The sequence below is a fragment of the Pseudophryne corroboree genome, chromosome 9 (assembly GCF_028390025.1).
Source record: "Pseudophryne corroboree isolate aPseCor3 chromosome 9, aPseCor3.hap2, whole genome shotgun sequence".
Taxonomy (NCBI): Eukaryota; Metazoa; Chordata; class Amphibia; order Anura; family Myobatrachidae; genus Pseudophryne; species Pseudophryne corroboree.
This window is the reverse complement of record NC_086452.1, coordinates 351,372,056-351,395,556: the sequence shown is the minus strand read 5'-3', so window position 1 is coordinate 351,395,556 and position 23,501 is coordinate 351,372,056. Positions and strand designations below refer to the sequence as shown.

The 23,501-nt window shown below is 46.5% G+C and overlaps 1 protein-coding gene across 2 annotated transcripts in view; it reads right to left on the bottom strand.

The window, feature by feature from the left end:
* Positions 1-23,501, bottom strand: part of PVALB (parvalbumin) — a 408,212-nt gene that overhangs the window by 9,750 nt on the left and 374,961 nt on the right. For both annotated transcript variants that reach the window (XM_063940672.1, XM_063940673.1), the window contains one exon: positions 11,320-11,437. In XM_063940672.1, the coding sequence (XP_063796742.1) occupies positions 11,320-11,437 (118 nt within the window). The remainder of the gene's footprint in view (positions 1-11,319; positions 11,438-23,501) is intronic.

Genomic DNA, 23,501 nt, shown 5'->3' with positions numbered 1-23,501 from the left:
ACACCAGCTCACACAAGGCAACCCAAGCTAACTAGCTTGAAACAGCAGCAACGGCTGAACAGGATTGCTTACAAAACAGTACTTACCAACAACTAAGTAGTACTAAACTAAATAACCACTGCAGGATCACGAAGCGTTGGGCGGCCGCCCAGCATCCTCTACGAACTACGAGAAAAGGATTTACTGGTAGGTAATTAAAATCATATTTTCTCTTAAGTCCTTAGAGGATGCTGGGGTCCACATTAGTACATTGGGGATGAACGTACCAAAGCTCCCAGAACGGGAAGGAGAGAGCGGAGGCTCCTGCAGAACTGATTGACCTCTGAGGACCTAAAGTTTGGTCAAAGTATCGAACCTGTAGAACTTTGCAAACGTGTTCGACCCCGACCAAGTAGCCGCTCGGCAGAGTTGTAAAGCAGAGACACCCTGGGCAACCGCCCAGGAAGAACCCACCTTACGAGTAGAGTGGGCCTTAACAGACGTAGGATGCTGGATAGTGAACCTGATCCAGCGAAAAATCGTCTGCTTAGAAGCAGGACACCCAATTTTCTTGGGATCATACAGGACAAATAGAGTCCGATTTTCTGTGACGAGCGGTCCTCTTCACATAGATCTTTAGAGCCCTTACAACATCTAAGGACTTTGATGAGATTGAGGAGTCAGTTGCAACTGGCACCACAATAGGTTGGTTGATATGAAATGCCGAAACAACCTTCGGAAGAAACTGCTGACGTGTCTTAAGTTCAGCTCTATGTTAATGGAAGATCAAGTATGGGCTTTCACATGACAAAGCCCCCAACTCCAACTTAATCTCAGCCTCATGTAGAGGTTCAAACCAGTCCGACTGGAGAAACTGCAACACCACGTTAAGAACCCAGGGCGCCGTAGGCGGCACAAAGGGAGGTTGGATGTGCAGAACTCCCTTCAAAAAAGTCTGAACCTCAGGGAGGGCAGCCAACTGTTTTTAGTAGTGATGAGCGGGTTCGGTTCCTCGGAATCCGAACCCGCCCGAACTTCACCTTTTTTTTTTTACACGGGTCCGAGCGACTCGGATCCTCCCGCCTTGCTCGATTAACCCGAGCGCGCCTGAACGTCATCATCCCGCTGTCGGATTCTCGCGAGGCTCGGATTCTATCGCGAGACTCGGATTCTATATAAGGAGCAGCGCGTCGCCGCCATTTTCACACGTGCATTGAGATTGATAGGGAGAGGACGTGGCTGGCGTCCTCTCCATTTAGGATAGAGAGTGAGACACTTGATTTACTGGAGCATTAGGAGGAGTACTCAGAGAGTGCAGAGTTTTGCTGATAGTTATACTAGTGACTGACCACCAGTGCAGTTTTATTTATTTTTATTATTTAATATAATCCGTTCTCTGCCTGAAAAAAAACGATACACAGTCACATACCATATCTGTGCTCAGCCTCAGTGTGCTGCATCATCTATGTATATCTGACTGTGCTGAGTGCTCACTGCTCACACAGCTTAATTGTGGGGGAGACTGGGGAGCAGTTATAGCAGGAGTACATATTTAACAGTGCACACTTTTGCTGCCAGAGTGCCACTGCCAGTGTGACTGACCAGTGACCACTGACCACCAGTATATTGTGATTGTCTGCCTGAAAAAGTTAAACACTCGTCGTGTGGTGTTTTTATTCTATAAACGCATTCTGCTGACAGTGTCCAGCAGGTCCGTCATTATATAATATATACCTGTCCTGCAGTAGTGATATATATATATTTTTTATATCATTATCATCCAGTCTATACTAGCAGCAGACGCAGTACGGTAGTCCACGGCTGTAGCTACCTCTGTGTCGGCAGTCGCTCGTCCATCCATAATTGTATACCTACCTGTGGTGGGGGTTTTTTTTTTCTATCTTCTTCATACTAGTAGTTTCCTTTAGGAGTCTGCAGTGATGACAGTGTCCAGCAGGTCCGTCATTATATAATATATACCTGTCCTGCAGTAGTGATATATATATATTTTTTATATCATTATCATCCAGTCTATACTAGCAGCAGACGCAGTACGGTAGTCCACGGCTGTAGCTACCTCTGTGTCGGCAGTCGCTCGTCCATCCATAATTGTATACCTACCTGTGGTGTTTTGTTTTTTTCTATCTTCTTCATACTAGTAGTTTACTTAAGGAGTCTGCAGTGATGACAGTGTCCAGCAGGTCCGTCATTATATAATATATACCTGTCCTGCAGTAGTGATATATATATTTTTTTTATATCATTATCATCCAGTCTATACTAGCAGCAGACGCAGTACGGTAGTCCACGGCTGTAGCTACCTCTGTGTCGGCAGTCGCTCGTCCATCCATAATTGTATACCTACCTGTGGTGTTTTTTTTTTCTATCTTCTTCATACTAGTAGTTTACTTTAGGAGTCTGCAGTGCTGACAGTGTCCAGCAGGTCCATCATTATATAATATATACCTGTCCTGCAGTAGTGATATATATATATTTTTTATATCATTATCATCCAGTCTATACTAGCAGCAGACGCAGTACGGTAGTCCACGGCTGTAGCTACCTCTGTGTCGGCAGTCGCTCATCATCCATAAGTATACTAGTATCCATCTCCATTGTTTACCTGAGGTGCCTTTTAGTTGTGCCTATTAAAATATGGAGAACAAAAATGTTGAGGTTCCAAAAATAGGGAAAGATCAAGATCGACTTCCACCTCGTGCTGAAGCTGCTGCCACTAGTCATGGCCGAGACGATGAAATGCCATCAACGTCGTCTGCCAAGGCCGATGCCCAATGTCATAGTACAGAGCATGTAAAATCCAAAACACCAAATATCAGTAAAAAAAGGACTCAAAAATCTAAAATAAAATTGTCGGAGGAGAAGCGTAAACTTGCCAATATGCCATTTACCACACTGAGTGGCAAGGAACGGCTGAGGCCCTGGCCTATGTTCATGGCTAGTGGTTCAGCTTCACATGAGGATGGAAGCACTCAGCCTCTCGCTAGAAAAATGAAAAGACTCAAGCTGGCAAAAGCACAGCAAAGAACTGTGCGTTCTTCGAAATCACAAATCCACAAGGAGAGTCCAATTGTGTCGTTTGCGATGCCTGACCTTCCCAACACTGGACGTGAAGAGCATGCGCCTTCCACCATTTGCACGCCCCCTGCAAGTGCTGGAAGGAGCACCCGCAGTCCAGTTCCTGACAGTCAGATTGAAGATGTCAGTGTTGAAGTACACCAGGATGAGGAGGATATGGGTGTTGCTGGCGCTGGGGAGGAAATTGACCAGGAGGATTCTGATGGTGAGGTGGTTTGTTTAAGTCAGGCACCCGGGGAGACACCTGTTGTCCGTGGGAGGAATATGGCCATTGACATGCCAGGTGAAAATACCAAAAAAATCAGCTCTTCGGTGTGGTAGTATTTCAACAGAAATGCGGACAACATTTGTCAAGCCGTGTGTTGCCTTTGTCAAGCTGTAATAAGTAGGGGTAAGGACGTTAACCACCTCGGAACATCCTCCCTTATACGTCACCTGCAGCGCATTCATAAGTCAGTGACAAGTTCAAAAACTTTGGGCGACAGCGGAAGCAGTCCACTGACCAGTAAATCCCTTCCTCTTGTAACCAAGCTCACGCAAACCACCCCACCAACTCCCTCAGTGTCAATTTCCTCCTTCCCCAGGAATGCCAATAGTCCTGCAGGCCATGTCACTGGCAATTCTGACGAGTCCTCTCCTGCCTGGGATTCCTCCGATGCATCCTTGCGTGTAACGCCTACTGCTGCTGGCGCTGCTGTTGTTGCTGCTGGGAGTCGATGGTCATCCCAGAGAGGAAGTCGTAAGACCACTTTTACTACTTCCACCAAGCAATTGACTGTCCAACAGTCCTTTGCGAGGAAGATGAAATATCACAGCAGTCATCCTGCTGCAAAGCGGATAACTGAGGCCTTGGCATCCTGGGCGGTGAGAAACGTGGTTCCGGTATCCATCATTACTGCAGAGCCAACTAGAGACTTGTTGGAGGTAGTGTGTCCCCGGTACCAAATACCATCTAGGTTCCATTTCTCTAGGCAGGCGATACCGAAAATGTACACAGACCTCAGAAAAAGACTCACCAGTGTCCTAAAAAATGCAGTTGTACCCAATGTCCACTTAACCACGGACATGTGGACAAGTGGAGCAGGGCAGGCTCAGGACTATATGACTGTGACAGCCCACTGGGTAGATGTATGGACTCCCGCCGCAAGAACAGCAGCGGCGGCACCAGTAGCAGCATCTCGCAAACGCCAACTCTTTCCTAGGCAGGCTACGCTTTGTATCACCGCTTTCCAGAATACGCACACAGCTGAAAACCTCTTACGGCAACTGAGGAAGATCATCGCGGAATGGCTTACCCCAATTGGACTCTCCTGTGGATTTGTGGCATCGGACAACGCCAGCAATATTGTGTGTGCATTAAATCTGGGCAAATTCCAGCACGTCCCATGTTTTGCACATACCTTGAATTTGGTGGTGCAGAATTATTTAAAAAACGACAGGGGCGTGCAAGAGATGCTGTCGGTGGCCAGAAGAATTGCGGGACACTTTCGGCGTACAGGCACCACGTACAGAAGACTGGAGCACCACCAAAAACGCCTGAACCTGCCCTGCCATCATCTGAAGCAAGAAGTGGTAACGAGGTGGAATTCAACCCTCTATATGCTTCAGAGGTTGGAGGAGCAGCAAAAGGCCATTCAAGCCTATACAACTGAGCACGATATAGGAGGTGGAATGCACCTGTCTCAAGCGCAGTGGAGAATGATTTCAACGTTGTGCAAGGTTCTGCAACCTTTTGAACTTGCCACACGTGAAGTCAGTTCAGACACTGCCAGCCTGAGTCAGATCATTCCCCTCATCAGGCTTTTGCAGAAGAAGCTGGAGACATTGAAGGAGGAGCTAACACAGAGCGATTCCGCTAGGCATGTGGGACTTGTGGATGGAGCCCTTAATTCGCTTAACAAGGATTCACGGGTGGTCAATCTGTTGAAATCAGAGCACTACATTTTGGCCACCATGCTCGATTCTAGATTTAAAACCTACCTTGGATCTCTCTTTCCGGCAGACACAAGTCTGCTGGGGTTCAAAGAACTGCTGGTGAGAAAATTGTCAAGTCAAGTGGAACGCGACCTGTCAACATCTCCTCCTTCACATTCTCCCGCAACTGGGGGTGCGAGGAAAAGGCTACGAATTCCGAGCCCACCCGCTGGCGGTGATGCAGGGCAGTCTGGAGCGACTGCTGATGCTGACATCTGGTCCGGACTGAAGGACCTGACAACGATTACGGACATGTCGTCTACTGTCACTGCATATGATTCTCTCCCCATTGAAAGAGTGGTGGAGGATTATATGAGTGACCGCATCCAAGTAGGCACGTCAGACAGTCCGTACTTATACTGGCAGGAAAAAGAGGCAATTTGGAGGCCCTTGCACAAACTGGCTTTATTCTACCTAAGTTGCCCTCCCACAAGTGTGTACTCCGAAAGAGTGTTTAGTGCCGCCGCTCACCTTGTCAGCAATCGGCGTACGAGGTTACTTCCAGAAAATGTGGAGAAGATGATGTTCATTAAAATGAATTATAATCAATTCCTCCGTGGAGACATTCACCAGCAGCAATTGCCTCCACAAAGTACACAGGGAGCTAAGATGGTGGATTCCAGTGGGGACGAATTGATAATCTGTGAGGAGGGGGATGTACACGGTGATATATCGGAGGATGATGATGAGGTGGACATCTTGCCTCTGTAGAGCCAGTTTGTGCAAGGAGAGATTAATTGCTTCTTTTTTGGTGGGGGTCCAAACCAACCCGTCATTTCAGTCACAGTCGTGTGGCAGACCCTGTCACTGAAATGATGGGTTGGTTAAAGTGTGCATGTCCTGTTTATACAACATAAGGGTGGGTGGGAGGGCCCAAGGACAATTCCATCTTGCACCTCTTTTTTCTTTCATTTTTCTTTGCGTCATGTGCTGTTTGGGGAGTAGTTTTTGGAAGGGCCATCCTGCGTGACACTGCAGTGCCACTCCTAGATGGGCCAGGTGTTTGTGTCGGCCACTTGGGTCGCTTATCTTAGTCACACAGCTACCTCATTGCGCCTCTTTTTTTCTTTGCGTCATGTGCTGTTTGGGGGGTGTTTTTTGGAAGGGCCATCCTGCGTGACACTGCAGTGCCACTCCTAGATGGGCCAGGTGTTTGTGTCGGCCACTTGGGTCGCTTATCTTAGTCACACAGCTACCTCATTGCGCCTCTTTTTTTCTTTGCGTCATGTGCTGTTTGGGGGGTGTTTTTTGGAAGGGCCATCCTGCGTGACACTGCAGTGCCACTCCTAGATGGGCCAGGTGTTTGTGTCGGCCACGAGGGTCGCTTATCTTAGTCACACAGCTACCTCATTGCACCTCTTTTTTCTTCTTCTTTGCGTCATGTGCTGTTTGGGGAGTAGTTTTTTGAAGGGCCATCCTGCGTGACACTGCAGTGCCACTCCTAGATGGGCCAGGTGTTTGTGTCGGCCACTTGGGTCGCTGAGCTTAGTCATCCAGCGACCTCGGTGCAAATTTTAGGACTAAAAATAATATTGTGAGGTGTTCAGAATAGACTGAAAATGAGTGGAAATTATGGTTATTGAGGTTAATAATACTTTGGGATCAAAATGACCCCCAAATTCTATGATTTAAGCTGTTTTTTAGGGTTTTTTGAAAAAAACACCCGAATCCAAAACACACCCGAATCCGACAAAAAAAATTCGGTGAGGTTTTGCCAAAACGCGTTCGAACCCAAAACACGGCCGCGGAACCGAACCCAAAACCAAAACCCGAAAAATTTCCGGTGCTCATCACTAGTTTTTAGAAGAAAATGGATAGGGTCGAAATCCGGACCTTTAGGGATCCTAACCTCAGGCCCATATCCACACCTGCTTGCAGGAAGAGGAGAAAATGTCCCAGTTGAAACTGCACTGCAGGAAACCTCTTGGATTCACATTAAGATACATATTTTCTCCAAATACAATGGTAATATTTTGATGTTACTCCTTTCCTAGCCTGTATCAGGGTAGGAATAACCTTGTTCGGAATGCCCTTCCGAGCTAGTATCTGATGTTCAACCACCATGCTGTCAAACGTAGCCGAGGTAAGTCTTGATAGGCGAACGGCCCCTGCTGCAGCAGGTCCTCCCGAAGAGGAAGAGGCCTCGGCTCTTCCAGTAATAGATCCAGAAGATCCGCGTACCAAGCCCTTCTTGGCCAGTCCGGAGCAATGAGGATTGCCTGAACTCCTGTTCTCCTTATGAGTTTGAGAACTCTTGGAATGAGTGGAAGTGGAGGAAACACGTACACCGACTGGAACACCCACGGAGTCACTAGGGCGTCCACCGCCACTGCTTGTGGGCCCCTCGACTGGAACAATACCGCCGAAGCTTCTTGTTGAGACGAGAGGCCATCATTTCGATCTGGGGTACGCCCCAAAGATCTGTTACCTCCTTGAACACCTCCGGATGAAGACCCCACTCCCCTGGGTGGAGGTCGTGTCTGCTGAGGAAGTCCGCTTCCCAGTTGTCTACTCCCGAAATGAAGATTGCTGACAGCGCCAACGCATGTTTTTTCTGCCCAGAGGATGATTCTTGTTACCTCTGACATTGCAGCTCTGCTCTTCGTTCCGCCCTGTCGGTTTATGTAGGCCACCGTCGTTACATTGTCCGACTGCACTCGAATGGCTCAATCTCGCAGAAGATGGGCCGCTTGGAGAAGACAGTTGTAGACGGCTCTTAGTTCCAGAATGTTTATTGGAAGGCTGGATTCCAGGCTTGACCACCATCCTTGGAAGGTTTCCCCTTGAGTGACTGCGATCCAGCCCCGGAGACTTGCATCCATGGTTAGAAGGATCCAGTCCTGAATCCCGAACCTGCGGCCCTCCAGAAGGTGAGGTATTTTAAGCCACCAGAGGAGTGAAATCCTGGCTTTCAGCGACAGACGTATTCTCTGGTGCATGTGTAGATGAGATCCCGACCACTTGTCCAGGAGATCCAGTTGGAAGGGTCGAGCATAAAATCTCCCATACTGCAGAGCCTCGTAAGAGGCTACCATCTTCCCCATTAGGCGAATGCACTGATGAATCGAAACCCGGGTTGGCTTCAGGACATCCCGGACCATTGCTTGAATCACCAAAGCTCTGTCCTCTGGAAGGAACACCCTCTGCACCTCCGTGTCGAGGATCATTCCCAGAAAGGACAACCTCCTGGTTGGTTCCAAATGTGATTTTGGAAGATTCAGGATCCAACCATGATCCCTGAGAAGCTGGGTCGTGAGAGCTACGGATCGTAACATCTTCTCCTTGGACGATGCCTTTATCAGCAGATCGTCCAGATATGGAATTATGTTCACCCCTTGTCTGCGGAGGAGAACCATAATTTCCGCCATCACCTTTGTGAAAACCTCGGTGCTGTGGAGAGGCCAAATGGCAGGGCCTGGAACTGAAAATGACTGTTAAACAATGCGAATCATATATAAGCTTGATGCGGCAGCCAAATCGGAATGTGGAGGTACGCATCCTTGATATCCAGGGATACCAGGAATTCCCCCTCCTCCAGACCTGATATCACCTCCCTTAGAGACTACATTTTGAACTTGAACTCCCTTAGAAAGGTATTTAGTGATTTTAAGTTCAGAATGGGCCTGACCGAACCATCCGGTTTCGGTACCACGAAAAGGTTCGAATAGTAACCCGTGTTTTGCATTTGTGGAGGGACTGGTACAATGACCTGTGCCTCCACCAACTTCTAGATGGCTCCTTGTAGGATAGCACTGTCTGCCGGCTAAGCTGGCAAGCCTGATTTGAAGAACCGGTAAGGAGGGAGATCTTGAAATTCCAGCCGGTACCCCTGGGACACAATATCTAGTACTTAGGGGTCCAGGCCGGACGACACGCAGACGTGACTGAAATGTCTGAGTCTCGCCCCCACCGGCCCTACCTCCAGGCCGCGCTATCCACTGTCATGCGGAGGACTTTGGCATACCTGAAGCAGGCTACTGTTCCTGAGAAGCCGCCGCAGCAGGTTTCTTGGATTTTGGTCGGCCACCTCTAAAGAAGATGTTGGACAGTTTGGCCTTTCTCGGTTTAGTAACCCGAAAGTACTGTGATGGAGTTGAAGAAAACGGTTTCTTCGTAGCAGGAGCAGCTGAGGGAAGAAAAGGGGACTTACCCTCTATAGCCGTGGAGATCCACACATCCAACGCTTCCCCAAACAGAGCCTGACCTGTGTAGGGTAGGGTCTACACACCTCTCCAGGATTCCGCGTCGGCAGACCACTGGCGCAGCCACAGTCCTCGACGAGCTGAGACAGACATGGAAGAAATTCCTGCAGCCATTGAACCCAGGTCTTTCATGGATTCCACCATAAATCCTGCAGAATTCTGATGTTACGTAAAAACAATTCAATGTCACTTTTATCCATCGTATCCAAGTCCTCAAGTAATGTGCCTGACCACTTCACTATAGCTTTGGAAATCCATGCACAGGCAATAGTAGACCGTAGTATCGCCCCTGAAGCCGTGTATATGGATTTGAGCGTAGTATCAATTTTGCGATCAGCCAGTTCCTTTAAGGCGGTAGATCCTGGAACAGGTAAAACCACCTTTTTCGAGAGTCTGGATACAGACGCGTCCACTATTGGTGGGTTTTCCCATTTCTTTCACTCCTCCTCCGGGAATGGGAAAGCAACCAGAACCTTTCTAGGAATCTGACATTTTTTCTCTGGGTTTTCCCAAGCTTTTTCAAAAATAGCATTTAATTCTTTGGACGCAGGGAAGGTTAGCGAGGCTTTCTTATTATCAGTGGAGTAAGCCTCCTCAACCTGTTTAGGAGCTGTGTCAGTAGTATTCAACACATCTCTAATAGCCTCTATCATCTACTGCACCCCTTTAGCAAGAGATGCGGTCCCCCCTGAGTACATCCCCATCACCGTCTGCCGTGTCAGAGTCCGTATCCGTGTCGTCTTGCATAATTTGGGCAGAGGGGAGCCCTGAGGTAACAGAACCGGACCAAACTGCCATAGAATTCTGTAAAACCTGAGTTGCAGATTCATTCTGAGCAACCCTAGCAGAAATTTGAGAAATCATAGATTTGATAGAAGATAACCACTCAGGCTCCCTTGCAGGTATTTGCGCTACAACAGTGCAATCCTGATTACATGGGATGAGATCATCCTGGGAGGACATATCCTCCACACACACACACACACACACACACACACACACACGAGAGGCTAAACAGAGTTTCCCCTCTGAGAATGGCAAGAAAGACACAGAGATTGGAGCCAACCCGCACACAGCGCTGCTTAGACAAGGGACACCCCTTACCAGCGCCCACCGTGTACTGTAATAGTTACACAGAACTACTTCACCGCCTCCCCCCCTTCTACAACCCCCTGGTACTGCACAGGATAGCTGGAGTTGCTTGGAGGGACAGTTCTGTCAGCGTCTGTGTACAGGAACTGCAAGCAGGAAAATGGCGCTGAACGCTGCTGGGTCTGCTCTGAGGAGAAGCTCCGCCCCTTGAAGATGGCACGTCTTCCCGCACAAATTCTTTATACTGGCCTGAGGACTCCTTCGCAAGGCGGGGGATTCCATCCCCTGTGAGCATCTGAGTACAGAGGATTAGGACGCTAGCCTGGGGATTCAGTCTCCGGTTAGCGCCTGTGACCAGTGTAGGGTATTGAGTCACTGGCTCAGGACGCTCCTCATTAGCGCCAACACTGTTTGCCGCTGAGCCTTCCCGGAGCGCAGCCTCTCAAGAGTTGCGCTCCAACCCTTGTGCCGCCATATCTCACCATCTTCTGATCTTCTGGCTCTGTAACGGGGTGGCGGCATGCTGCTGGGGTGAGCGATCCCCTGTGGCGGGGAACGTTCGATCCCCTCAGGAGCTCAGTGTCCTGTCAGCGGCGATAGTGGCTCAGACCCCGCAGGGCGGACACTACTCACCCCCTAAGTCTCTCGAAGCAGGGAGGCTGTTGCCAGCAGCCTCCCTGTAAAATAAACTTTTACTAAAGAAGCTCTGTAGAGCTCCCATAGCTGTGAACGGCTCCTCCGGGCACATTTTCTAAACTGGGTCTGGTAGGAGGGGCATAGAGGGAGGAGCCAGCCCACACTCTCAAACTCTTAAAGTGCCAATGGCTCCTAGTGGACCAGTCTTTACCCCATGGTACTAATTTGGACCCCAGCATCCTCTAGGACGTAAAAGAAATGTAAATACATAAAAGATTACTGTCAAATCATAGATAAAACAACATCAGACATGCTAAATAAGTAATAGATGGTCACCAACCAGGAAGGTGAGGGCTCGTAGTCTTGGATTTCACTCGCTGCAGCCACCTTGCACAGTTATTAAAAGATTCCTCATTGGTGACATCAAACACCAAGCAGAGAGCACCAGGCTGGTCCCACTGACAAAACAAAAAAGTGTTAATGCCAGAAGGCTAAGGCAGAGGTGAATGTGATATATTTCTGGGACCTCATAAGCAGTCTATGATCCCACCATTGAGTATCTTACTACCCTGTGGTTCCGCAAGGGAGCTGCTCATTTCCCTTGTGCTGAAGCATCAGGTCACATTATGAGACTGCACCAGCTCAAAGTGTTCACATACTTAACAGTAGGCTATCTATCTGCAACACACACTAGGTGAATGTTAGATGCTAACGCTGATATCCGAGTATTTAACTTGTCTGTCCATGATAAATATCTGCTCTTGATGGATAGCTATGTCTGCATCTTAAATGTAATTGTTTTATCATATTTGTTCTGCTTATTGTATTTGATGAATATTGGTCATGATAATCACGGAATACTGGTCATCATAAGCACACGCTTACACACTAGGGTTCATTTTTTGTCTGGAGCCATTTAACCTACCAGCATATTTTTGAGTTGTGGGGAGAATATACAAACGCTACGCAGTCAGGGCTATGACCTTAGTGTTATGAGGTAGGAATGCTAACCATTACATCATACGTACTGCCCTAAATCATACAGATGAAAGGATAGGAGGTATAGGTATTATTGTCCCCAACCTACAAACTAGTATATATATATGCCTTGGATGGTCAATGGCAATAATCTTTCCAATTTTAGCAAGAACAATTGGCTTTATAAAAAATAAGATTTTAAACCTACCGGTAAATCTTTTTCTCCTAGTCCGTAGAGGATGCTGGGGACTTCGTAAGGACCATGGGGTATAGACGGGCTCCGCAGGAGACATGGGCACTATAAAGAACTTTAGAATAGGTGTGCACTGGCTCCTCCCTCTATGCCCCTCCTCCAGACCTCAGTTAGAGAAAATGTGCCCAGAGGAGACGGACAGTACGAGGAAAGGATTTTGTAAATCCAAGGGCAAGATTCATACCAGCCCACACCATCCACACCGTATAACCTGGAATATACGAACCAGTCAACAGTATGAAACAAACAGCATCAGTCAAAGACCGATCAAAACTGTAACATAACCCTCATGCAAGCAATAACTATATACAAGTCTTGCAGAAAGTTGTCCGCACTGAGACGGGCGCCCAGCATCCTCTACGGACTAGGAGAAAAAGATTTACCGGTAGGTTTAAAATCTTATTTTCTCTTACGTCCTAGAGGATGCTGGGGACTCCGTAAGGACCATGGGGATTATACCAAAGCTCCAGACTGGGCGGGAGAGTGCGGATGACTCTGCAGCACCGATTGAGCAAACATGAGGTCCTCCTCAGCCAAGGTATCAAACTTGTAGAATTTAGAAAAAGTGTTTGACCCCGACCAAGTCACCGCTCGGCAAAGCTGCAATGCCGAGACGCCTCGGGCAGCCGCCCAAGAAGAGCCCATCTTCCTAGTGGAATGGGCCTTTACCGAATTTGGTAACGGCAATCCAGCCGTAGAATGAGCCTGCTGAATCGTGTTACAGATCCAGCGAGCAATAGTCTGCTTAGAAGCAGGAGCGCCAACCTTGTTGGCTGCATACAGGACAAACAGTGCCTCTGTTTTCCTAACCCGAGCGGTTCTGGCTAAATACATTTTCAATGCCCTGACCACATCAAGGGACTCGGAGTCCTCCAAGTCCCGCGCAGCCACAGGCACCACAATAGGTTGGTTCATATGAAGAGGAAACCACCTTAGGCAAAAATTGAGGATGAGTCCGCAACTCAGCTTTATCCACATGGAAAATCAGATAGGGGCTTTTGTGAGACAAAGCCGCCAACTCAGACACTCGCCTTGCCGATGCTAAGGCCAACAACATGGCCACCTTCCAAGTGAGATACTTTAATTCCACGGATTGAAGAGGCTCAAACCAGGGAGACTTAAGGAATTGTAACACCACGTTAAGGTCCCATGGTGCCACTGGAGGCACAAAAGGAGGCTGGATATGCAGCACTCCCTTCACAAAAGTCTGGACTTCTGGTAGAGAAGCCAATTCCTTCTGAAAGAAAATGAATAGGGCCTTAATGGAGCCTAATTTTAGGCCCATATTAACTCCAGTCTGTAGGAAGTGGAGAAAACAGCCCAGATGGAAATCTTCCGGAGGAGCATTCTTGGTTTCACACCAAGAGACATACTTCCTCCAGATAATGTTTAGCTGTCACCTCCTTCCTAGCCTTTATCAGAGTAGGGATGACCTCGTCCGGAATGCCCTTCCCAGCAAGGATCTGGCGTTCAACCGCCATGCCGTCAAACGCAGCCGCGGTAAGTCTTGGAACAGACAGGGCCCCTGTTGCAACAGGTCCTCTCTGAGAGGAAGAGGCCACGGATCTTCTGTGAGCATTTCCTGCAGATCCGGATACCTTGCCCTTCGAGGCCAATCTGGAACAATGAGAATTGTCTGTACTCCTTTTCGTCTTATGATTCTCAATATTTTTGAGATGCGAGGAAGAGGAGGAAACACATAGACCGACTGAAACACCCACGGTGTCACCAGGGCGTCCACTGCTACTGCCTGAGGGTCCCTTGACCTGGCACAATACCTCGGAAGCTTCTTGTTGAGGCGTGACGCCATCATGTCTATTTAAGGACGTCCCCAAAGACTTGTTATTTCTGCAAAAACTTCTTGATGAAGACCCCACTCTCCTGGATGGAGATCGTGTCTGCTGAGGAAGTATGCTTCCCAGTTGTCCACTCCCGGAATGAATACCGCTGACAGAGCGCTTACGTGATTTTCCGCCCAGCGCAGAATCCTGGTGGCTTCCGCCATTGCCACTCTGCTCCTTGTCCCGCCTTGGCGGTTTACATGAGCCACGGCTGTGACGTTGTCTGATTGAATCAGAACCGGTAGGTCGCAAAGAAGATTCTCCGCTTGTTGTATATGGCCCATAATTCCAGTATGTTGATGTGTAGACAAGCCTCCTGGCTTGACCACAGTCCCTGAAAATTCCTGCCTTGTGTGACTGCTCCCCATCCTCAGAGGCTCGCGTCCGTGGTCACCAGAACCCAGTCCTGAATGCCGAACCTGCAACCCTCTGCAGCCACCACAGGAGAGACACCCTGGTCCTGGGGCACAGGGTTATTTTCTAATGTATTTGAAGGTGGGACCCGGACCACTTGTCCAGAAGGTCCCACTTAAAAGTCCTGGCATGAAACCTGCCGAAGGGGATGGCCTCGTAGGTCGCCACCATTTTCACCAGTACTCGAGTGCATTGATGAACTGACACTCTTTTTGGTTTTAACAGGTCTCTGACCATGTTCTGGAGTTCCTGGGCTTTTTCCATCGGGAGAAAAACCCTCTTTTGTTCTGTGCCCAGAATCATGCCTAAGAAAGACAGCCGAGTTGTTGGAACCAACTGTGACTTTGGTAGATTTAGGATCCAGCCATGTTGCTGCAGCACTCTCAGGGAGAGCGACACGCTTTTCTGCAACTGTTCCTTTGATCTCGCTTTTATCAGGAGATCGTTCAAGTACGGGACAATTGTGACTCCTTGCCTGCGCAGGAGAACCATAATTTCCGCCATTACCTTGGTGAAAACCCTTGGGGCCGTGGAAAGCCCAAACGGCAACGTCTGAAATTGGTAATGACAATCCTGTACAGCAAATCTCAGGAACGTCTGATGAGGAGGATATATGGGGACATGAAGGTATGCATCCTTTATGTCCAGAGACACTATATAATCCCCCCCTTCCAGGCTGGCGATGACCGCTCTGAGTGATTCCATCTTGAATTTGACCCTGTTCAAGTATAGGTTTAAGGATTTTAAATTCAGAATGTGTCTGACCGAACCGTCCGGTTTCGGGACCACAAACAGGGTTGAGTAGTACCCCGTCCCCTGTTGAAGCAGGGGAACTTTGACCACCACTTGTTGAAGACACAGTTTTTGAATTGCACTTAAACCTACCTCCCTCTCTGGGGAAGAAGCCGGTAGGGCCGATTTGAAAAACCGGCGAGGAGGTACATCTTCGAATTCCAGCTTGTAACCCTGGGAAACAATTTCTATTGCCCAGGGATCCACCTGTGATTGAACCCAGACGTGGCTGAAAAGTCGAAGACGTGCCCCCACTGGCGCGGACTCCCTCAGTGGAGCCCCAGCGTCATGCGGTGGATTTAGTAGAATCCGGGGAGGACTTCTGCTCCTGGGAACTAGCTGTAGCTGGCAGCTTTTTCCCTCTGCCCTTACCTCTGGCAAGAAAGGAAGATCCCCGTACTCTTTTGGATTTATGCGACCAAAAGGACTGCATCCGATAATGTGGCGTTTTCTTTGGCTGTGAGGAAACATAAGGTCAAAAAGCGGATTTACCTGCAGTAGCTGTGGAAACCAGGTCCGTGAGACCTTCCCCAAATAAGTCCTCACCCTTGTAAGGCAAAACCTCCATATGCCTCTTTGAGTCGGCATCACCCGTCCATTGGCGGGTCCACAGTGCTCGCCTAGCAGAAATCGCCATGGCGTTGGCTCTGGAACCCAGTAGGCCAACGTCTCTCTGAGCATCTCTCATATATAGGACAGCATCCTTTATATGACCCAAGGTCAGTAAAATGGTATCCTTATCCAGGGTATCAATGTCAGCAGACAAGGTATCTGTCCACGCTGCTACAGCGCTACAAACCCAAGCCGACGCTATCGCCGGTCTGAGCAAGGTACCAGTATGTGTATAAATTGACTTCAAGGTAGTCTCCTGCCTGCGATCAGCAGGATCCTTGAGGGCTGCGGTATCTTGCGACGGCAGCGCCACCTTTTTAGATAAGCGCGTTAACGCTTTGTCCACCCTGGGGGAGGATTCCCACCGTATCCTGTCCTTAGCCGGGAAAGGATGCGCCATAAGAATCCTTTTGGGAATCTGCAGTTTCTTGTCTGGAGTTTCCCAAGCCCTTTCAAACAACTCATTTAACTCATGGGAAGGGGAAAGTAAACTCAGGTTTCTTTTCTTTAAACATGTGGACCCTTGTGTCAGGTACAGAGGGGTCATCCGTGATCTGCAACACATCTTTTATTGCAATAATCATATAATGAATACTTTTTGCCAACTTTGGCTGCAACCTTGCATCGTCGTAGTCGACACTGGAGTCAGAATCCGTGTCGGTATCAGTGTCTGATACTTGGGATAGTGGGCGCTTCTGAGACCCAGAAGGGCCTGGTGACATAGTAAAAGGCAAGGGCCAAAATTTACTAATATTCGTGTTTGTGTCGGTTTGTGTAGTGTTTAAACTCGTCTTGTATCGGGTGCATTTTCATGCAACTTTTTGAAACTATATACGCCAAGTTACTAAGCATTCGAGTTTATTGTTTTCGTGTTTTCCGATGTCGATGCCAGTCGTTTTTTTTTTGGCACATTTACGGCCGTCATTGTTGTTTGCGTACGTGTTTGTGTTGTTTTTGCTGGGTTTTTTTCTAAGTTAAACGCGGCAGGGTTTTTTTTTCCCGCGGCCGCATTTTCACTTTTAGTTTCGGTTTTCATCCCCGTTCGTGATTGGTTGTGTTTCAGATGGTAGGAGTGTCTGTGCGCAACCATATAAATACGCCCAAAACCGTCCGCACCTCGTGGGTTTAGTTAATGGTGAGGAGAGAGGTTGTGCAGTGGAGTTTGGTGAGTAGTGTTTGTTTGGAGGAGTATTTTTTGCGAGTTCTGAGTGTTGTATTGTGTTTGAAAGTAGTTTTGTCATTCTTGTTGTCTTGTATTTTTTGGTTTTGTCTCAATTTTTGTCCCAGTTTTTTTTATTTATAGTCCCTTGTCAGTGTTTGTGTGTGTGTGTGTGTGTGTGTGTGTGTGTGTGATTAGTGTAGTGGTAGCGGAGGAGTGGTTTTTTTTTCTTTTTCTGTGTTAATTGTTTAGTCACACAATTATGTGTGACTCAGAGGTGGCTGAGGTGAGTGAGGTGGAGGGTGTTAGTGAGGGGGAGGAGGTCGGTCAGGTGGAGGAGGCGAGTGTTAGTGAGGTGGAGGAGGTTGGTGAGGTTGCTGCAGCAGCCTCAAGTGACAGTGATAGTGACAGTCAGACCGCTCCGCAGCCACGCACCACTACTAAGACTGGGCGGAATGTCAAGTTTAGTTATGCAGAAAATGTGGCATTGGTGTGGGAGCTGATGATGTATCAGCGGCAGCTATTTGGGCCTGAGTCCGCCAAGGTGCCAACACGGAAGAAGACGGTGTTGTGGGCGAAAGTAGTTGCTGCTGTAAATTGTAAGGGGGTGGTGAAGCGGACGGAGGACACATGCCGCAAACGGTACTATGACATAAAGCGACGTGTCAAGTCCAAGATGGCCAAGGAGGCGAAGTCGGCTCGCAAAACCGGTGGTGGTCCGCCCTTTATTGCCACATATCTGGACTATGAGGAGCCCATGCGGACTATAATCCCTCCAGAAGTAGTGTCTGCAACCCATGTCCGGGATTCCGATCGCACCAGGAAGGATGGTGAGCATGTGTATTTGCCTTAACATTCTATGACATTACTTCTGGCTTACTGTATGTTTTAAATGTGTGTCATGTGACGTTGCATATTACTCCCATCTTCAAGTGTGCGTCATCAAATACATTGTTTTGGGTCATGTTTCATACAAAAGTCAATGTAACGTCTTACTTGCTTGTATGTCATGTGGTTTTTGGACAGTACATTTTCCATGTGTAGTTTGGACTTGGTGGGTCATTGAATTGTCCAGCAATAATGTTTTACTTTTGCACATTGTACATTTTGAAAGTTGGACTATGTTTTTTTATTCTGTTATCCATGTGTAATGTTTCCAAATCAGTGGTTGATATGTTAGAGGCTGGAGCAGTGCAAAGTGTCTTTGAATGCAGTTACATGTGTAATTTCATTAGTACTCAATGTAATATTGTTTAAGTCGAGGCCACTATTTGCTGGTTCATTTTGAATCTGTATTTGTACACTGACACAACAACTGCAGACTTGGTTACCTTACTGTTTTTTTTTTTTGTTTTAATTTTTTTAAGTTTTGTTGGCCTCATATTGTGTTAATGTGTGTTTGGAGTGCCACATCAACGACCTATTTCTATATCGCATCTGTATTTTTTTTTTTTTTCATTTTATTTGAAAATTAAGCTGTGTGTGTTTTGGCTTGTTAGTGTATGTTTTTGGAATTGTGTCCTATGTCTGTGTCCTGTATATGATTCCCTGTGTTGCACTTTCCATAGTGCATATGGCTATTGGACAATGTTTTGGGTTTGTTGTTGTGCTTTTTGTGTTTAATGTCCTTATTTTTAGATTCATAATAAAACATCCATTTTTTAAAGATGTAATGTTTATAAGCATAATGGGTGGATGTATTAACAATAGCATGAATCATTTTTTTTTTTTTTGGGGATTTACAGTGTTGAAAAAAAGCAGTACTGGTCGTCCTACAGTCACTCCCATCACATCTGATGATGATGACGCTGCGGAAGCAGGTAAAGTGTCCATTGTAGTATAAGTTAGGTTTGTAAATGAATGGCCATAACAAAATGTCACTTTCAATACTAGGTCCATCCAAAGAAGTCTTAAGCAGCAGAAGGCACACTTCTGGAACACACCACAAAAAACATCTGCCAGCAAAGAAAGCAAGGTCTGATGTCCAGGGCCAACCACAGCAGGCTACCCCGCCACGAAGATTATCTACTGTTTGTTCGGTGCCCCCACTCCAAATTTTGGACACACCTCCAAGACGACAACCACACTCCCCTCATCTTGATTGTGAGTAACAAACTGTGATAACAATTAAAAATGTCAGATCTTTAAAAAACCATTTACTTAAACTCATTAAGTCAATACCCATCAAAATGTGCTATACAAACCCAAGTCAGTAAAACATGAAATGGAAACAAAACAAAATGGCCTACACAACATCCAGTAAAGATATGTATGTCCATTTCAGCCATACAGTAGCACATTGTGTGGAAGATGCTGCAACAGAAACTCATGTGTAAGCTTTGCAAATAGTAAGGTTGTTAGAATCATTTACACATGTGTGCTTGTCCTAACATTGCCAACTGCATACAAAAACATTACTATGTTTTGGTTGGAGACACTATAAGGCAACACATTATGGATTACAATGTGTTTTTAGGCAGGAGTATGTCTGATGTACCATATACCTCATGTGTTTGCTTTCAGAATGAAGTAACCAGACACATTTGCCACAAACAGGCATATGTATGCATTTAAGTAATGAGTGATGATGTTGCTAGGCCGGATATCTGAAAGCACCAGTCCATTACATGTGTTCCATGTTTAGTGCTTTGTACCAATGTATTAAACATATGGATAAGTAACGGATAAGTGTTTTTAATTTCAGCTTCTAGTCCTGGTACCAGCATCCCTCCGCAACAACAGCAACACAGTGACATGGATGACACAATCATGTTAGAAATGCATCCAGTAAGTGAAGGAATCAGCCCCCCAGCACCTGTGAGTACTCCCCCACAGCAAAGCACACCACCAACCCAACACAGCCCAACAACACCAGTAACACAAGGCCCAGATCAAGTGCTCTGGACCATTTGGGCTAGACAGCAGGCCACTAATGAAGATTGCCTGCGTAGGCAGACCCAAATGTTTGCAAGCCTACCATCTCATCTCAGACGAATCAGCAGAAATCTGAGTAGACAAAATGAAACAAACACAAGAATTGCAAATACCATGGAAATCATACGTGCAGACATTACACATGTCATGGGCAACTTACAGCGCATAATGGAAGAACAGCACAGACAACAGCAAAGCTATATAAACATTTTAGAAAGCAATCAAATGATCAATGAATCCATGTCCAGAATTGTAGACAATCAAAATGCTGCAACACGTGAACTCAATGCCACCCTCAGTAACCTCAATGAAACACTCAGATCCCTGCAGCAACAGCAAACAAGCAGCAGTTCTGGTACGACTACTCCAAATGTAACGCCAGTGTCATCACCACCAAGGCGCTCCACCAGAGCACGCCAACACGACAGTGGTAAAGGCAAAGGCCAGGACAAGCAACCACCCAAATAAAACATAAAAAAAAAACCCACACCCATTTCTTTAAAGAGAAGAGGAAAAAAAACACTTACCAAGTGTATGATTAACAGAATATATATAACACTTAGCTCCTTGACAATTTGTACAACATCATTAATTATAACTGGTACAAACAACAAAAGGAATTTTGTACACACATTTCTTCTTTATCATCTTTGTATTTTTTTGTTAGCAGGAAACTGTTGTTTGAGCTGCACATAGATGTTAGCATGCAGAAAGCAGACCACTTGATTTTTTTCTAATCATTACTCTTTCTAGATTCTAATCATTCTTTGAGCCAGCAGACAGACTAATTGGCAGCCAGGCAGATTCATCCATGACCAATACAATTTACAATGTGAATTGTAACGGTTTTACATTTCTTCTCTAGACGAATTGACAAGAAAAACACAATTGAGTTGGCTAAAAGTGTCCTAATATGTTGGGAGTAATATTTAGATAATTCAGTCCGAAAATGACTGACATTATTGTTGTGCCATGTTTGTGTGTGTTAAAAATAAGTAATCAGATTTAAAAACCATGATGCAGAAACAACAACATTTGAAATATTTGAAAGTTGAACACAAATGTGTGTAATAATGGATATATGTTGTTAAATGTGTATTGCCTTACAAATCTACAATTTTTTGCCAGCAAACATAAGGAAATAAATTATTTTGCATGAGAGAAGTTTGTGTCCCTTTTATAGGCATCCTAATTCAGGTTAGAATGATTTGTAAGTGTCAACACATGTAAACATGGCTGAAAAAAGCAGGTCTAATTTTTTGCCGCTTTTTTTACCGATTCGCAAAAAAATACGACCGCAATTGAGCACTCAGAGACTAACACCCAAATACGAATGAATAGTGAATTCCCGTATTGTATGAAATAACAGCCGCGTTTGACCGATAGTCTATTCATTCGTATTTCGGAACTTTGCCAATCAAACCATTACGAATAGTCCAAACACTGCCGAGATTGGTGCTTAGTGAATTCCCGGATTGGGACTTAAAAAAAAAAAACACAAATCGGACAAACTCAAATTCTTAGTAAATATTGGCCAAGGATGGACTCCCTGCATTTTCCCTGGACTCCACTTTGTTCAACCTTTTATATAATAAATTCACATTTGCATTTAAAACATTCCACATATCCAACCAATCAGGTGTCGGCGTTGCCGACGGAGACACCACACTCATTTGCTCCACCTCCTCCCTAGAAAAGCCTTCTGCTTCAGACATGCCGACACACACGTACCGACACCCCCACACACTCAGGGAAATCTCTAATCTGGAGACAGTTCCCCAATAAGGCCCTTTGGAGAGACAGAGAGAGAGTATGCCAGCACACACCCAGCGCCAAATGACCCTGGAAACACAATTCCCAGATAAACAGCGCTTTTTAATATATGTTAAATATACACTGACTGCGCCAAATATATGTGCCCCCTCCCCTCTTTTAAAGCCCTCTGTCACCGTGTTCAGCAGGGGAGAGTCCGGGGAGTTAGCTTCTCAGCAGCGTGCTGTGGAGAAAATGGCGCTGGTTAGTGCTGTGGAATCAAGCTCCGCCCCCTCAGTGGCAGGCTTCGGTCCCGCTCAAAAATACAACAAACTGGCAGGGGATCGTATATATTAATGCCTCAGCCTTATATACCGTTAATAATGCCATCCAAGAGGTTTATTGCTGCCCAGGGCGCCCCGCCTGCTCCCTGCACCCATCCGTGGCTGTATTGTGTGTGTGTGTGGGAGCAAAGGCGTGCAGCGTTACCTCAGTGAAGATCAGAAGTCTTCTGCCGCCTTTGAAGTCTTCTTTCTTCTTATACTCACCCGGCTTCTATCTTCCGGCTCTGCAAGGAGGACGGCGGCGTGGCTCTGGGACGAACGGCTAGGGTGAGACCTGCGTTCCGATCCCTCTGGAGCTAATGGTGTCCAGTAGCCTAAGAAACAGAGCCTATCACTTAAGTAGGTCTGCTTCTCTCTCCTCAGTCCCACGATGCAGGGAGCCTGTTGCCAGCAGGGCTCCCAGAAAATAAAAAAACCTAACAAAATTCTTTTTACAGAGAAACTCAGGAGAGCTCCCTGTAATGCACCCAGTCTCCTCTGGGCACAGGATCTAACTGAGGTCTGGAGGAGGGGCATAGAGGGAGGAGCCAGTGCACACCCATTCTAAAGTTCTTTATAGTGCCCATGTCTCCTGCGGAGCCCGTCTATACCCCATGGTCCTTACGGAGTCCCCAGCATCCTCTAGGACATAAGAGAAAAATATTTTTAATTACTGTACACAACTGATGTACCTATTTGGAAAACAATCATACTTCAAATTTAGGGGCAGATGTACTAAACTGTGGAGAGAGAGAGATAAACTACTAACCAATCAGCTCCTATTATTTTTCAAACACAGCCTATAACATGTGAAACAATCTGCTTACAAATTAATGACTCTTCACACCGGTTGACTTCATCAGATGGCTTCTTTACTAATAACAAATGTTATAACAGCACATTTGTACGTCAGAGGTGGCTTCCTGACTCTAGCTATGTCGCACCAGCCCTAGCTATCATCCGGCTGCTAGTCAGCGTTGGAAGCCTTGGCCACGGGAACACACATCCCTTTTGTCCTTCCCACACTTCAGAGCGATCACACACATGTAGTGCAGCTGTGTGTAAAACATTACCTCTTAAGAGACAGCAGGATCCTTAACCCTGTCTGCCCTTTGTTCTAGGGAGGGAGTCCTGTTCTGGACAGTAGAACGTGGCAAAGTACCCTCTTTGCCACACATGGCAGTTAGAAGCTGATGGGCAGGTACTTTATCTCCACTTTATCTCTCTGCAAGGCTTAGAACTTCTCCCCCAAAATCAGACTAAGAATAAATGTTTCAAATACTAGAACTAAGATGTTGTTAGATGAGCAGAATACAAGTGATTTAAAGAAGTTAAATGCACTTCATAATAAAATGTTCCCAGATCCCAATTATATTATAGATGGTTCTACTGTATATCTGATTGTAATTAATCTAACATCACCCACTTAAGCTTTGATTTTCCTACAATTAGATTGGACATGAC